This window comes from Hylobates moloch, unplaced genomic scaffold, assembly GCF_009828535.3.
Source record: "Hylobates moloch isolate HMO894 unplaced genomic scaffold, HMol_V3 SCAFFOLD_2, whole genome shotgun sequence".
NCBI classification, from domain to species: Eukaryota; Metazoa; Chordata; class Mammalia; order Primates; family Hylobatidae; genus Hylobates; species Hylobates moloch.
Window position 1 is genome coordinate 93,724,235 of NW_026652277.1, and position 17,925 is coordinate 93,742,159.

Below are 17,925 nucleotides of genomic sequence, written 5' to 3' on the forward strand. Positions count from 1 at the left end.
TCCTTCTGTATTTCCCAATTTGACTCCCTTTCTATCTTTCCAAAAGTACTCTTTCACACCTTTTCCTGTCTCTTCCAACCTCCAGCATCACCTCCCTACTCCTCACACTTGGACGACCTCCATTCTTCTTTCACTAACAAACAAAAGAGACCCCTCTCACCGTCCCTCCACCAGTTGCGTCAATCTTCATGGATTTGCACCCCAACTTTGGCACCCCCACACCCCACAGTTAGGAAGGGTGAACTGCCCCTGTTCCTAGTTAAGACCAATTCCCACTTGTGAGTATACCAGTTCTGCTCAAAGTAGTCTTCACTCTCCTGTGTCATCAAAGTTTCCTCTCTTAACTGGATCATTCTTACCAAGATACTAACATGTGGTGATCTCTCCCACAATGACTTCTACATTTCTGATGCAGTAGAGAATTATCAGCCCTCATATTACTTACCTGTATGTTGACCACTCCTTACTGCTTTCTCCTTTCTTTTAAAGCAGTTCACTTGACATCCAGGAAACCTCACTTGCCTGATTTTCTTCCTGTCTCTCTGGCTGCAGTTTCATAGCCTTCTTTGTTGGGTCGCCTTCCTAACAGTTGAAGCGCTCTTTTCCCTTGCTATCCACAATGACTCCACTTTTCCAGGCTCAGGTTTAGATATCCTAACTGGTCTCAGCAATCCTGGCCTCTCCTAAGTCTCCACTGTGTACTTGACATCTCCACCTGAATACCTACTAGTGCTTCAACATGAACATGTCCAAAACAGAACTCTTGGCTCTCCCTCCCAAACCCACCTACCTTCAGTCTGCCCCATTTCACCAAACAGCAGCACTCTCACATAGTTGCTCAGACCCTACACCACAGCTGTGATTGGTCTCTTTCCCTCACACTTCTCTAGATTAGTCTATCAGCAAGTTTTGTCGCTTGCTGGCTCTCTCTTCAATGTACATCCTAAGTTCCTCTCCTCATGGCTGTTTCCCCTGTCATTACTTCTCACGGAGACGACGGTGATGTTTTCTTACTGCTCTGTCTTCCTCTGCCCCACTCCCTACAGCCTACTCTCCACACAATATCAGAGTGATCCTCAAAATGTTCAATCATTTTCATTCTTTGCTACAAAAGCTCCAGTGGATTTCCATCATATTTCAAATGAAATCCAAACTTCATTCCCTGGCTTGGAAGTTCTTCATGGTCTGGCCACTGCCTACATCTCCCTCCATATCTTTCCCACTCTTCCTTCACTTCGTTCATTCTTGACTTCATGCCTTTTGATGAGGTCATTGACCCCATTAGCCTTGCTTCTCTCGTAGCCATGTCTTTTTCCTGAAACAATGGTCCCCTGACCTTCCCATGGCTTGACTTCTCACTTTATGCAGGTTTCTGCTCAAATCGCAGGCAAATCTTCTCTGAGCCCACTATTTGAATAATATTCCAGAGCTTTACTCTACTTATACCTTCTTCTACTTGAAAATCTGTGTGTGTGTGTTGTTTTTATCTGTTTTCCTATATTAGAATGCAAAAGCTATGAGTTGTTAGCACCTAGAACAGTGCCTAGCATGTAGGAGGTGCTCAAGAAATATTTGGTGATGAACGAATTGCTTTTTGCATAATCTCCTGGGAACTCAATGGCAGGCTTTAATGATATGCCTTGCAGGGGATGGGAATGAGGTGGTAAGAGGAGGCAGGGAATGAAACTAATATTATTGAGTACCTCCCATAGCCAGGCACTGGAAATGCTTTCCATATATCATGGCACTTCAGTGACTCATAAAATCCTTTGAACCATAACTCAGACCCAGATTTTCCTAACTCTAAATTACATTTTTTTCATGTCTTCTCTGAGGAAATGGTGGCCACCAACCCTGAAGGTTTCACAGAGGTGCCACACTGGCTTCCTGAATTTTGCACTGCTTGTTCACCTCGCCTTCTTTCCCGTACACACCACAGCAAATAAATCAGCAGTGACCTTCTGTAAGGCATAACTCTGAGAGTGAGGTCTGTCTTATTCATCTTAGATCCCCTCCCTAAGGGCCCAGCACATTCTTAGCAAACAGCAGTGACTGGATGAATTTATATGGAACTGAATTAGTCAGAATGATTGCTACAATGTCACATCAATACCACAGATCAGTAACCAAGAGCTCTTTTAGGACACAAGGGGATGAGACATTCACCAGTAGTGATTTATAAGAGTGTAAGAAAACAAGACCTGTATACAAAGGAGGAAATTTGAAAAAATAACTTCTACATTAGGATTTGGTTTAACATACAGGTCTTTGGTTTCTTTATACTTTAGGACGTGACAGGCCATTATATTTTCTTTAAGTCTGTTGAGAACATTAGGCTTAAGAAATGATGAGTCAGATTTCCTGACACTTAAAACTCTCACCATTTTCAACACTGTTTAAGACATAAAGATACCACACACAGATCTAGGGAGCTCAATAAGAACTCCTGCCCTTGCCATCAAAAATCCATCTGCACAATCTTCTTAGTCCTTGGAAACTGCTTATTCAAATCTCAGAATTTCTGAGGTGGTGGATGAGGAGATGATGTGAGAGCATTTCTCTAGGTGGCAGATTTTAAGTAGGAAGAAGTACTTACTGGCTTTCCTGAGGGTCCTTCTGGTCCAGGGAAACCTATATCTCCGACAGGTCCTCTCTCACCCTATAAACACATCCACAGACACACATTAATTACCAACAAATGTTTTAAAGCTGCATACAAGTACAACACAAGTACAACTGTCATGAAAGTCACTGCCAACTCACCGGTTCCCCTGGAACTCCTGGAGGCCCTGGGGCACCAGGTTTTCCCTGGCAAGGCAAATTGAAGAGAAATGTTAGGAGCCAAATTGCTGAACGACACCATATGCTTCTCTTCCCCCAACCCCACTTGAGTTTAAAGTGCTCCCAAGGGTGATGCTCTCCAGTGGCATTTCCGGCCAGGTGTGGTGGCTCACGTCTGGAATCCCAGCACTTTGGGACGCTGAGGTGGATGGAACACTTGAGGTCAGGAGTTCAAGACTAGCCTGGCCAATGTGGCGAAACCCTGTCTCTACTAAAAATAATACAAAAATTACCCAGCATGGTGGGACGTGCCTGTGATCCCAGCTACTCGGGAGCCTGAGGCAGGAGAATCACTTGAACCCGGGAGGCAGAGGTTGCAGTGAGCTGAGATCATGACATTTCACTCCAGACTGGGGGACACAGTGAGACTCCGTCTCAATAAATAAATAAATAAATAAATAAATAAATAAATAAATAAATAAATAATAAATAAATAAATAAATAAATAAATAAATAAATAAATAAATAAATAAAAGTGGCATTTCTAAGGGGATAGAGACTGGGGAACATATAGTCAACTCCACAGGCCATAAGTTTCAGACTGGGGTGCAGTTCTTGGAATATATATTTGTGTGGATGGTGGAGAGTAGGAGAGGAGAATATTTTTGAAAATATTAGCCCGAAGTATCATCATTATTGGAAATCCCTCTTGTGCTTATTTTCCTGGCAGCTCTTCTTTACTTTGGGAGTGGAGAAGTGGGCACAAGGCATCAAATAAGTTTTTTTCCAGGCTTTGAGTTTCACAAGAGGGCTTTCAAGTTCATAGTATGACAACCTGAAAAAATCATGTTTGATTTGAAAAGCCATGTTTTGTTGACAGGAAAAGAAACAGATTAGTTTGTGTTACTACACCATGGCTTGGGTGACTGATCCTGGAGCAGACAGACCACAGCGAGGGATGAGAGGGGCAGATGGCCCAGTGGAGACTGGAAGCACACAAGGCCCGAGTGTGCGGGCAAGGCTTGGTTGCCTCTGAGAAGGAACCACCTCCCGTTCCTTGGTCTAATGTGGCTGGGAAAGATAGACGACGTGGGATGTAGGTGTGGTGGGGCTGAGACCTGAGAAAGCCAAGTAGGTTTCGGAGAAATATGAAAAGAAATGGGCTTTTTCCAACTTGCTGCTTAGAATTCTGGAAGGAGATCCCTCCACAGGTACAGATACGGTGCTGAATGGCAAAGCTAGGCAGGCAGAAGTTAGAGAGAGCATCCCTGGGTCCCCATAGCTTGCCTGTGCTGAAGTTGTTGGGGGCCTGAGTGGGAAAATGTGTTAGAGCTGAGAAGGCCAATGACCTGAAGGGTCTTATTGTGGGACATGGCGGGTATGGAGGGCTCGGGCCTTGAGATCTGAGACAAAGAGATAAGGGACATTGATGGAAGTCATCCCTAAGGTCAGGTAGGACCAGCGGAGAACTCAGAGCATCCGGGGGAGAGCATGCTGACCGGAGGCCCCACCCTACCACCAGCACTCACAGGCACTTCCTCCTGTAAACCCACACTCCATCCTCAGAGAAAGGCAAAGAAAGAAGCTCTAGGGAAATCCCTGGTTAGCCCTGAATATACTGGAAAGGGATAGACTGGTCCGTTCTAGGAAGAGCAGGATTGGGTCCCCTTGGTAATCGGCTGAGTAACCAGTGTCTCTGCCTCGGCAGGCCCTAGCCCTGCTTCAACTAGAACAATCACCATTTTTCAAAAAAATTTTTTATCATGGTAAAATATACATAACCTAAAGTTTACCCTCTAAATCATTTTTAAGTGCACACTTAAGTGGCACTAAGTGCATTCACACTGTCATCTAGCCATCACCATCGTCTATTTCTAGATTCTTTTAACTATTTTATCTTCTGTGCCACAGAAGGGCCAGTTATAAAAATCTAATATGCATCTTTAACTGAACATGTTTGTAGTATGTAAATTTTTTACCCTTTCTTATTTATGTAATTGTCAGTCAATGTTTATTTTATTTTTTGAGACAGGGTCTTGCTCTGTTGCCCAGTCTGGAGTGCAGTGACACGATCTCAGCTCACTGCAACCTTTGCCTCCCATGCTCAAGTGATCCTCCCACCTCAGCCTCCAAGCAGTTGGGACTAAAGGTGCCCAGATAATTTTTGCACTTTTTGCAGAGACAAGAGTTTTGCCATGTTTCCCAGGTTGGTCTCTAACTCCTGGGCTCAAGTGTTCTGCCCATCTTGGCCACCCAGAGTGCTGGGATTACATGTGTGAGTCCACTGTGCCTAGCCAGTCAATGTTTTTAATTATGACATATGAAAACTGCTTTTTTAGTAAATATATCAGATCTTAGACATCCAACTAAGTGGCAGGCTAGCTCCTTATCTCAATAATGCTGCCTCTTTGAAAAACATATTTAGAATTTCTCATTTGGATTGCCTGTTGTCACTGTTGCACATCTTTTAAATACTTTCAATAGTGGCCAGTATTTTTTCCTAGAAGATAAGCTTAATTTAGGGTAACAGCAAAATGTAATTTGTAGACACACCTGGGTGAACACAGTGAAAAAAACTAGGCTTTATTTTATCACAAGGAAACAAAAATTCAAATCACAGGATGTGAGTATAAGAGGAACAGGTTGTAAGGGTTCTCTAAGGACACTTCCAGAAACTGATTTCCAAATATGTTGCTGGGAATGGCTGTGAGTGGGGCAGTAGTGAGGGAATAGAATTAAGTGTGTAGTAAACTTTCAAGAATACTTCCTTTTGTAAAAAATTTGGAAGGGCTTTCCAAAGAAGATATTTTCATGCTACTTTTACAGTCATACAAATGTTTGACTTGATCTATAATGGCTAAGTAAGGGAATGTCATCATCTACGAAGGATGCAGATGATGGATGGGGATCTATTTTGTGTTGTTAGACTTAGAAGTTAATGGAGTGAAGTAGAGTGGCTCTGAGCACTTTGTGGGATGTCAGTGGGAGATGAGCAGGGTTTTGGGTGGTGTTGGGTGTCAGTAGATCTCAGTGGGTGACTGTGGGTGCTGATTGTAGGGCCCTTATCTTATCTTTCTTATATTCTTGTGATACAAGCCCATGGTTTCCATTGACTTTCCTGTAATGTTATCCTGGACCCGCCCTGCAGGAGCACCTAGCAAGAGGATAAATGGCCTCTTATTCATAAAGCGTGACCACAAAATTTTAATTAGAGCATCATGAATGAAGATCAGAATGAGCTCTAGGGCTCAAAGAAATGATTTCAACCTTTCCTGGAGCACTTCCTATTCATTTGAAAAGACCTTGATGAGATTAAAACATTTGACACCAGAGAGCAATAAAAATGATTGAGAGGATCGAAGGGCTAGTTTACGAGGAAACATTAGCAGCAATAAAGCTCTGCTAATAACACTGGGCTAAGGAATAACTCAGGCAGATTGCATTAATACAAGGAACTTGAAGTATATGCCTGAGGATAAGAACTCTGTCTTTTGAAGACTGAGAAACCTTGAAATATGACAAGAATAGAGAAACAGAATAAACTTTCCAAAGCTGTGCTCATAAATTAATGTATAGTAACTGGGTTTCCTCTCCCCTCCATGAAAGTGACTTGGGAAGAAAATAAAAGAGAACAAAAAAAAACAAAACAAAACAAAAAAAGAAATAGAGGATTGTGGAGATGGAAAATACAGGTGGCATTATTTATGAAACTAGAATTATCAGGAACCTAATGCCATGGGAGTTATGGTATGCTCTCCTGCCCGTCTTGATCCCTGGCCACAGGTGTATCATGGAGATAGAACCGTTTACCTGTGAAAATGATGTGAAATAATCTCAACTCACCGACATCCCTGCTATTCCTGGGGGACCTGCTGGGCCTCGATCTCCCTGTTGGGATTTAAAAATATTGCTACTTTAATGACATCAATGAAGTCTTTAGTTATGAAATTAATTCTCAAATAATAATTTGGATTTGGTAAAGCTTTCCTTTGGATCTGAAAAGTGTTACTGACATTAGATGGGGTGAAGCTAGTGTGTAGATGGAAAAATAGCAAACTAAGTGGCTAATTGCCAACTGAACTTGTTACAGCTTTTTTATTCTCCATAAAACTAAAGTAAATAATAGCTTTAATGAAAGCAAGCACAGATGTTATCATTTCTGTGACCTATTTTAATGTCCCCTTACATACTTATAGCTAAAATTAGTTAATATTTTTATTCTACATGTTCAAAAGATCATTACTCTTACTTAAAAGACTAAGCACTTTGAGTGTCTTCCAAAAAGCTTTTCCTATCCTTGTCTCATTGGATATAGAGTTAGAATAAAATGATCTAAACTAATGATTTTAGTTCTCATTTGGCCAATTAGAAGATCCCTTGAATTGCTCTGAACAACAGAGTGACTCAACTCCTCTCTAAGAGCCAATGTGATATTTTAGATAAAGCTGACAATGCTAAAAATACTAACGACTATATATATGGGATAATAAAATGGCAATTTTTTTGGGCAGAAACTGAATTAAAAAAACTTCATAACTTTACTCAGGGACATAAAAGGCTTGATTTAATGAATGAAGAGACGCTGTGTTCTTGGAGAGCAAGACAATGTTGTGAAGGTGTCATTGCTAACTAAACTAATTTATAAATTTAATGCAATTCTTACAAAATTGCAGTTTGATCAAATGATACTAAAGTTTACTTGGGATAATAACTGAGAGGATAAAAAAATTAAAAGAAGAATAATAAAGAGATACTAGTAATACCAACATTTAAACATATAATAAATAAAGCTATAATGGAATATTGGCATAAGATTAAGCAGCATATCAAAATACTATGACAGAAATATCAGAAACAGACCAGCATTTATAATAGGATTTTATTTAACAAACAGTTCTAATAATTGGATAATTTCACTGAAAAAAGTTTGATTCTTCTCTTTACATTATATCCCATATGAATTCCACATAGGTTTATATAAAAATAAAATAATATATACTATAAAAGAGCTCAAAGAATATATTAGTGACATTCTGATTTTGGTTGAAAATAAAAGTAAAAGTCATTTTGTGCCTAAAAGCAAAACAAGAAATCATAAAGAAATATAGCATTAGATTTGACTACATTAAGGTTATATTTACAATAAGATTAAACATAAAAATGAAAGGCAAAGACCAACTAGGATGAAAACTCCAACACATGAGATAGAAGTAATGTCTTTAACGTATGAAGCATAGCCATCATCAAAAAGAAAAAAATAACTGATAGAAAAATGGGTAAAGGACATAAACAGGCAATACACATCAATTTTCCTCTGTTCCTTTTGAATTACAAAATTTTCATTTTTAAAATTAATATACTAGAACTTTTCATTCAATGAAATATTTGCATGTCTCACGCCTCTCATTCCTTAACCACTATCCTCGAATGAATTTGCCTCTTATTTTCACAGTTACACCTGACACTTTGTCAATAAAAATAGTTGCTGCCCATCCATAGTCTCAATTTCATGTGTTCCAACTTTGGACCACCATTTCACATCATTCTAACTCATTCTTTGAGTACCTTGAACCCCTAAACCCTAATCCATTGATGGTACAAATTTGTTATCTTTCACTCCGTGCATGGCCTCTCCCTCTTTCTTGCCTAGTTAAAATTCCATGGTTACTTGTTAGAATCATTCCCTTGTGTATGCCAATAAGCCAATAAGGGTCTTGTCGCATTCCTCCTTCCAGTACTCACCGTCAAAAGCAGAACATTGTTTAAATCCAACTCCCCTCCTATTCTGTGTCTTTACCTGAATGTCTGAACATGGCTGGAAAAGCACACGTAGTCCTGTTTTGAGACGGAGTCTGGCTCTGTCGCCCAGGCTGGAGTACAATGGCACGATCTGGGCTCACTGCAACCTCTGCATCCTGGGTTCAAGTGATTCTCCTACCTCAGCTTCCTGAGTAGCTAGGATTACAGGTGCCTGCCACCACGCTTGGCTAATTTTTGGTAGAGATGGGGTTTCACCACGTTGGCCAGGCTGGTCTTGAACTCCTGACCTCAGGTGATCTGCCTGCCTTGGCCTCCCAAAGTGCTGGGATTACAGGCGTGAGCCACTGTGCCTTGCCAGCACATGTAGTCTTGTTGAGAGGTCTCACTTCAGTTCATGACCATGAACCTCAAGAGGGTCCTTAGGGCTGAGCAGTCATCACACTTCTGTGGTCCCTGAACCCTCTCTCTTTCCTAGAGGACCTTCTACCTAAATCCCCAACCTCTTACCCTACCTTGCTCTCGGATAATGGCCTTGCTTCCTCTTTATCTGAGAAAATTTAAGCAATCAGAAAACAACTTTTGTAGACTCCATCCAATACATCTTCCCACCTATCAGCCTCTGCCCCCATACTCTGCTTTCTCCCCTTTTACTGTAGATAAACCATCCTCTCTGAAGCCAAACCCTCCACATACGCACTAGGTCCCCTTCCCTCTAGGCTACTTAAAGACATTGGTCCAGCACTCTCTCCTTTCTCTCCAGCATCATCATCCCCAACTTCCCCCTCTCTACTGAGTCATTCCTTTAGCATATAAGCAGTCTGATACTTCTATTATCTTCAAAATCTATCTTATAAAAGCTCGACCCTACTTCCTCTAGCAGCCTCTGGCCTATTTATTTGCTATCATTTGCAGCAAAATTCTGTGAGCATTATTTATACCGACTTACTGACTCTATTTTTTTTCCTTGTTCTCTCTTAAACCCATTCAAGTCCACAGTTGCTCCTACAATATAGTGAAATAATAATTTCTCTGGTCAAGGTCATCCATGATCTCTACATTGCTAAATCCAATGTTCAATACTTGACCATTCTACCTGGCCCCATCTCCACTCTACTTGACCTATCTGCAGTATTTGAAACAGAATATCACTCCTTTCCCCTTGATTCATTATTCTCTTTTGGACTGTAGGATACCAAGTTTTCCTCCTACCTCCCTGGTTACTTCTTAGTCTTCCTTGCTCCTTCCTCCTTTTCTTGATCTCCTAATACTGGAGGGCCTTGGGGCTCAATCCTTGACCCTTTTCTGTTGCTAAAAACTCTATTGTCATTCCCTTGGTAATCTTATCTAGTCTGCTTTACAACAGCATCTCTATGCTTAGAACAGCCAAATTTATATCTCCACTTAGACTTCTTTTCCACATTCCTTACTTTTACATCATACTGCCTACTCAATACCTTCACTTTGCTGTCTAACAGATATCTCCAAATTTGGTCTCATGTACAAAATTAAACTCCTGATAATTCCACCCCTTCAAAATAGGCCTTGCTCATAGCTGTCCTCATTTCAGATGATGTCCGCCCTATTTTGCAAACTGCTCAGGTCATAAAACTGAAGGTCGTCTTTGACTCCTCTTTATTCTCTAATAATCCAATCAATCTGAAAATCCTATCAGTGCTACCTTCAAAATATATCCAAATCCAGGCATTCTCACTATCTCCACTGTTTCTGCTCTGATCTGAGCCAACATCAACTGGCACCTGGATTACTGGATATCTTCTAACTGGCTTCCCCACTTCCACCCTTGCAACCCTCTGGCTGCAAGTCCCCTCATGCCACTACTCGGAAATCACCGATGGCTCTGTATTTTACAAAGAGTGAAAGATAAAGGCCTTACAATGGCTGTTAAGTCTTTTTATTAGTGTTTCTCAAACTTCCTGTGGTAAAAGAGCAATCTTTTATTTGTTTTCTAACATATCATGAACAAAGATAATTCTACCATCACATGCTTGCTAGACAATTTTAGACAAATTCCTGGACATGTTTTTAGGTGCTTACTCTCAGTCTCTGTACTAACCTTGCCACCGAACCCATAACAAAGGGTCTGCGGACTGGCACTGGTTCTCCACTGGCTATACATTGAGTAGTACTGCTCTACATGACAAGGCCACTTCCCACCTCCACCCCCAGCTCTCTGACCTCATCTCCTAAGACTATCTCCTCACTCCCTCCCCTGATCTCTTTGGATACATCAAGAAATCTTATGTCTCAGGCTCTTTAGACCCGCTGTTTCCTCTTCCTGGAACATTATTCCTCCAGACTGGAGGGGACTTGGCTCTCCCTCTCACCTTCTTCAGGTCTTTGCTCAGATACTGCCCTCCTATCCCCTCAGCATTCCTGATCCTCCTTAACCCATTCTACTTTTTCTTTCTTTCCATAGCCCCAACAATAAGATGTAATTTTAAAATGTTTATTCTTTTAGTTTCTATATCCTTTTGCTAGAATGTAAGTCCCATGAGTACATACATTTTTGTCTGTTTTGTTCCTTTATATATCCCTAACCTAAAACAGGTTTTGGCACATTAGGTGCTCAGTAAACAGTTTTGAATGTTGAACAAATGAACACATTTCTAACTTCTGTGCTTACCTTTACACCTGGAAATCCTTCTAATCCTGGCAACCCCATTGCACCAGGCTCTCCCTGTTAAATATGAACATAAGAAATGCAGGAGCAATAATCAAAATGTTTTTAAGCATTGTTTTCCAAAGCAAAGGTATTTTTTGCTTAACCTTCCCACCCCAAACATTGATGTGTAATTTAGCAAGGAAATGATATGCCCTATTTTTAAGCAATGTATTATTGCATTTGGTGTTTGAAAATAGTTTGAGTATAAAAGCTATTCTCCAGAGGGGTATATTTTCTGATTAATCATTTTCATTCTGATTGAGAATCTAATCAGAATGAATCCCTCTGCTCAGTGATAACTCCAATTTCAACAAGAACTAGAATGAAAGATGGGGCTTTAATAAAGTTTGCCAATTTGTGAGCTACCTGGTGCTGCTAGATTTTCAGAGAATAAGAATAAACTGTTTAAGAATAGATGAAGATGGAGCACTCAAAGCAGTGTTTATCATCTTTAAGTATTCTCTGCAGCTGGACAAGAATTGTGAATGCTTAAGAAGTTGACCCCAGGATCATTATCTCCAATAACACTAAAAGTTATTGCTCAAGTTGATGAGTCACTGGAAGGGGGTAGATCAGTGTTTTCTATTTTAAAAAATCTTTACATTTTGTAGTGTATGGTTCCAGGCTAACTGGAGCCTGTAGATCCTCAAGAAACACTTTGGGAAAAGCTGTGGTGAGGGAAGTTGCTAACCCTGAACAAAAAAAGCATTAGGGAAGGGGTGTTCAATATTTTGGCTTCCCTGGGCCACACTGGAAGAAAAAGAATTGTCTTCCAATAAAATACACTAACACTAATGATAGCTGATGAGCTAAAATAATCACACACAAAAAAATCTCCTAATGTTTTAAGAAAGTTTACAAATTTGCGTTGGCCATATTCAAAGCTTTCCTGAGCTGCATGCAGCCCATGGGCCATGGGTTGGACAAGCTTGCATTAGGGCTTTAAGTTAAGAAAGAGATAAAGTGGGGAGTTGTTTGATGCCTTCTTGTTAATAAATTAATGTTCACTGCAAATATTTTCTCAGGACACTGGATGCTTTAGACATAATCACAAAGAAACAGGAGCTTTCAAATTGTATTCTCTGTAAGTGTATTTTTGCATACATAACTCTAATCTGCTTCAAAAATATTACCAAGGAAATAACTTCATTATTATTTATAACATTGCCCTTATTACAGAATACTTAATGAGTGAGCATATGAATTGATATGCTTTCTATGTTTCAGAAATCTTTTAAAATGCCCCCTAATATGTAACTTGACAATTGATTAAAAAAAAAAAGTTCAGATTCTGTTCTGCAAAAAGTTCTGTAGAAGAGGCCCTAGGTTGCTGACAAAGGAAACACACTCTTTGATTCTCCTTGTTTACATTCTCAACAGTCCTTAAGACAGAGGTGCTCAATCAATCAATATTTGTTTGAAAGTAGCTAATAATTAAATATTTAATTAAACATCACTTATAAACTGAATACCAAAGGAATGAAATGGAGCACCTCAGAAGATAATAAATTCAATTAAGGGTAATATTCCTCTAGAAAGGTTTATGGAGAAGATTAGAAATAGTGAGGCAGGTCTGTCGTCATGGGATTTGAAGAATGTTGGAAGAGTAAATTTCCAACCTCAAAAAGACTTCTCAAGTTTTTGCTCTGTGATCTACAATTCTATCATTCCTGGATTGTTTCCATGCAGGAACTATTATTTTTCCCTACAGGACAGCTGGTGGGAGATGATGAGAGTTGCAGGGTGGTGGTGACTGAGAACCCAAAAGTAACTTCAAAGTTTTATCTAGGATGAGGCTGAATGTGTACACTAAATGTGTATTTAATTTCATGATTGCATTTTTCTGTTTCTGTGCTTCACTCACTTAATTCACATCTCTAAAAGCAAGGAACACACTTCAATCAGTTTTTATTCTTTATCCTTTGCTGTAGCTAAGAAATTTGAAGACTAATCTCTTCAAATTCTACTCAAATAGCTCTACATTTTTGTTGCCAGCCCCTTTTCAATGCCAGTAAATTATAATTTATCCTTTATTATAATACTTAAAAAGTTCTTATCTTAATCTGCAGTTATTAATGCAAGAACTTCAAAGAATGTTCCCAAAAAGACAGTGAGAAGCCTAGGTGCTCTTAAATGATTCAGAGAAGCTGTTTTGTGTGTATGAGTATGAGAGGGAAAGACCAGGAGGAAATTCTTATCAACAAGATGTAAGACAATTAAAATTAGAATGAAGCATATAGTTGGTTTCAGGTAAAGATAGGGTAGACAGGGTGAATGAATAGTAAAACAAAGGAAACTGAATTACAGAAGATGATCCTAACTAGTTGAAACAATGCTTTCAGGGGACAACAATTTGGCTTTTAATATATATTGCCCAATAACAAAATCAAACAGCTCTTTAATGCATCTCTTTAAAATACGTTTTTAGACATAAAAACATTACTTGTTATGACTTGTCCCTTTGCTGGTTTAACATTTATTCATTGAGTTTTAACAAATGGTACTATAATGAAAAGGCTTTAAATTTTTTTCACATGGCAATGGAAAGTGGTTTGAAAATTTATTTCAGCTTTAGGTACATTTGAGTTTCAAGTATATATCCAAAGGTTAAAATATATACAAATGAAACATGAAGGATATGCTTGAAAAAGACATGATGGGAAAAAATGCCCAGCAATAAAGGGCGTCTAATTGAATTTGGCAGAACTTTTATAGAGGCTCCATGGTTGAGAAAGATGCTGAGAACAATTATCGTCCTTTAGGCGGCTGGAGGACAGGATCTCCTTCCATGCTGAGCATAACCTCCTGATACATTTTCTAATAAGCAGCTTTATGACAAAACACATCTCCTGCAGAATAATTGCCTAAGACGTTTAAAGCAAATAAACAGTTCCTTCCTTTTTTTTGTTGGGGAGATGGCAGATATATTAAGGGATTTCTTTCCAATAAGTATTTCTCTTCCACAATCTACTTAAAATTGAATCAATCATCAGAAGAGGGCTATTAGAAGAAAGTGTCCCATTTATCAGAGCTTTATATGTGTCTTCCTCCATCACAGAATGATTTTAAAAACACACTGATGGAAAGAGACAAACCTCAAGGGCAGTGACAACATCAGGACTAATGCATCTCAGAAATAGAGAACATATTGCTGGCATTTCTTTTGTGGCCTGCTTGTCACCACCAACATGTTAATTGATGAACACCTAAGAAGGCAGGCCATTTTGCCCGATGCTTTTCTTTCAAAATTTAACAAAGACCAGTATTCTAAATGACACAAAACATGGGAACATTCATACCATTGGGCCAGGATCGCCTTTTGGGCCCTGTAAGAGAAACATGGAAAGTCGTTTTTCAAATAATGACCAAAGCAGTTACAGAATAAGAAACACCGTTGTCCAATTTGCTTTAATACACACACAAATATTAGCAAGTTTTGCTTTAATTACAGTTTGAATTTGAAGAATAAGATGAATAAATATAACTTGATGGAAATTTCATGAAAGTGATTGCTTGGACATTGACTTAGTTCTTAGATTTGCAATGAAAAAAGTGACAACACCATGAAAAATGCTATTTTCCATTATTTTGGCTGCATACATTTTCTCAATTTTATTATAATTGGTTTTACTTGTTTCCTTCTGCTGTAAAATTTGGCTGTACTCATAACATGCATTTTTCAGTGAACTTAAGAGGTTTTTATTGTTTGTTTTTCATTGTGGTTGTTCAGCTAAAGTGTGTTTGACGATAAACAACTGTACTTACAGGAGGACCGGGTGGCCCTGGGTAACTGGGAACATTCACACCTCCCTTCAAAAAAAAATGAAAAGAAAAGAAAAAGAGAAAGATGAGAAGAATTTACAGCCGTCTATAACTCGATTTTAAATAATTACAAATATAATATAAATACCTTAATTTTATATAAACTGCTCATGCCGTTTCCTTCATTAAATGGAATACCCTTAGGAAAGAGGTGAGATACAGAATTATTCTTGGAAGTTAATACGTTGCATCTCTACATTTTATCATTTTACCAAATGATACTATTCCTATTCTATTTTTTACTTTTTTCTATTCTATTTTACAAAGGGAGTTTAATACTCTAAGTAAAATAATATGTTTCAATTTTTAGCTTTTCCAAAGCAAATGCAGGGAAATGAAAAAGGAGTGTGAGCTACACCTGAAGCACACAGATACTTTCAGTTGGGGTTTAATTAATGTTCAGGTTTGACAGATGAGACACTAATGCATTAGGAGGAAAATATTTGCTCATTAGAATTCAGTTTCTGAATTGCCAATTTATACTAACTGTTTACAGCCTGCTGACCTGCACGCTATAACGCCATAGTGCTGATGAAGATGTGAATAGGGAACAATTTGGCTACTGAAAAGCAATTTTTTTCCACAGTCTCTTCATATCAAATAGAAAACTAAGGTAAATGGGGAGATGACGTTATCCACAACCCTGTGTGGATGTTTCTACAAAAATAAATTCTTTAGGACAAAAGAGAATAAGAACATCTTGAAAAAAATTGACATGTCCTAGAGTAACTAACACTTAATGGAGAACTTATTCTATAGTTTAAAAAAATCACACATTTTAGCATTTAGGAAAAATTTCCATATGAAAATTTTAGTTAGGATCTTTTGTCTTTCTTTTTAAACATTTGTATAGAATCAATAGTCAAATCTGCCTTTTCCTTTCTGCAGTTTTCACACATCAGTTGCAGAGTTGAAGAAGTCACTGTTTCATTGTTTCTGTATGATGGTGGCCAGTAGTGTTCTGTGAAGACAATTTGCATGCATCTTCCAAACACTAGTGATGGAAGAAAAACGCTCCATCCATTTATTACTTTATTATTTAACTCATTGATCCGACAGCGACTGAATGTCTACCATATTTTAGTGTGCTACGTCCTGGAGAGACAAAGGATATTTTCATCTGAGATTTCCAAAGGAGGTTTCCCAGGGAAGAAAACATTTAATCTGTGTTTTGAAGGATGGATGGTTTTGGAGAATTCAGAGGGAAGACAAAGAAAGACATCTTAAGTGCATTATAAAATGATAGGTCCCTTTCATGAACTCATGTTATATTTGCTGTTCTGCCCACGGGGGAAGGAGTGAATTTTAGGATTTGAACACTAAATACTTTCTGCCCTGCTTTCCTGTCAAGGGAAAAGGTCAGTAACACAGATGAACAGATTTAGGAAACAAGTTTAGAAAATAGAGTGCTAATCTCTTCATTTACATGTACAAAGCATGTAACTGCATGCAGACTGATAATAATCCTCATTGTCTTCGGAAAGTCAGGGTCAATTCTGCCCTTTCTATGGTGAGTTTGGTTTCTTAAAGTGGGGTAGAAAAGGGTGTTTGGCGCGATATCTCAGCTCGGCTCGGCTGCGATTCGAGCGTGGCCCCACATGAGGGCAGACTTGCCACGGAAGAGAGGCTCCTCTCCTCTCCACCGTTTCCCTGACGGAGCATGCATCTGTCTCAATCACAATAATAAAAACATCGATGCCTCTTGTACTTTTTGTTCACTAAGAGCTACATAAATAGAGTTTCCTTGCATCTCAGACATCATGAATGGGAATGAACACATATAGCATAATATCAGATTTTCTACCAACTCGCATCAGCGGAAAGGATCTATTTTTCTGGCCCTTCTCTTTTCTGTGAATGAAGCACATTGAGGTTAAATGACTTTCCCAGGGGCCCCGAGCCAGGAAGTGGAGAGTCGGAGCACAAACCCAGGTTCCTAAATCCAAGATGGGGAGACCCGCAGTATGCCCATCTGAGCATTGCACATTGAGGCTGAACCAAAGGGAGAACAAATCAGGTCTCTTTAAAGCTACATTGGCTATCATTTATATTAATATACGAAATTCAGAAGACTTTTATCTTTGAAAACATCTAAATGTAGTCTTACCTCTGAGTTATAAAAGTCTTAAGTAAACACATGAATTTTAAGTTTTAAGCCTAGAACAACTCACAGGTGGTCCAGGTGGTCCAGGTTTCCCAGGGAGTCCGTCGCTGCCCTGCAAGGGATATACAGACTAATATCAGAGGCGTAGACGTTTCTACCCCAGGTTTACAAACTATCTTCTGAAATTAATCACAGAGCCATCTTCTGAAATCAATATGACTTGCCATGTTGTTTCAGCCTTGTAGTCTTATTCAGCTGGGCTCTCCTTTACCCAGGAAATACATTTCTAGACCGCAGGACAGGTAAAGGCCTTTTCCCATACCCATTCAGATTCTCACTGTGTGAGCTCTAGAAATGAAGCTTATTTTTAGATGGAGCCAGACAACCCAGGTGCTCATGTCCTGGACTTCCAGTGCAGCTGGGGGAACTCTCCCAACGTGGAACTCTCCTACAAGCAGGCGATGGGCTCTGGGATTGTGGTTCTGAGTCAGCCCTCACTTTGAGCCTCATTTCTACCACCTTCATCTTTTGGGAACCAGAGGGGACATCCACATAATTTGACGAAAGTAAAAAATCACAACCTGTGTTGTGTCTGCAGGAGGGAAACTTCATCTTCCATTTCCTAAGTTAATATCTGACTTTACATCCAACTCGGACACATCTCCCTGAGCAGAAGCAACTGTGGTATAGCACTGTTTAAAGCAAATGGTCGCTACAATTTAAACAGTCTTAGTCTTACAGGAGAAGCAGACTGAAAATAGAATTTGTGAAAATG

General features: G+C 39.2%; 1 protein-coding gene across 1 annotated transcript in view; it reads right to left on the reverse strand.

Annotated features, from left to right (window-relative positions):
- Positions 1-17,925, reverse strand: part of COL19A1 (collagen type XIX alpha 1 chain) — a 337,609-nt gene that overhangs the window by 33,656 nt on the left and 286,028 nt on the right. The window contains exons 37-44 of the mRNA XM_032154149.2: positions 17,218-17,262; positions 15,135-15,185; positions 14,990-15,034; positions 14,524-14,550; positions 11,186-11,239; positions 6,625-6,669; positions 2,764-2,808; positions 2,597-2,659 (exon numbers count right to left, since the gene is read on the reverse strand). Coding sequence (XP_032010040.1) covers positions 2,597-2,659; positions 2,764-2,808; positions 6,625-6,669; positions 11,186-11,239; positions 14,524-14,550; positions 14,990-15,034; positions 15,135-15,185; positions 17,218-17,262 — 375 coding nt within the window. The remainder of the gene's footprint in view (positions 1-2,596; positions 2,660-2,763; positions 2,809-6,624; positions 6,670-11,185; positions 11,240-14,523; positions 14,551-14,989; positions 15,035-15,134; positions 15,186-17,217; positions 17,263-17,925) is intronic.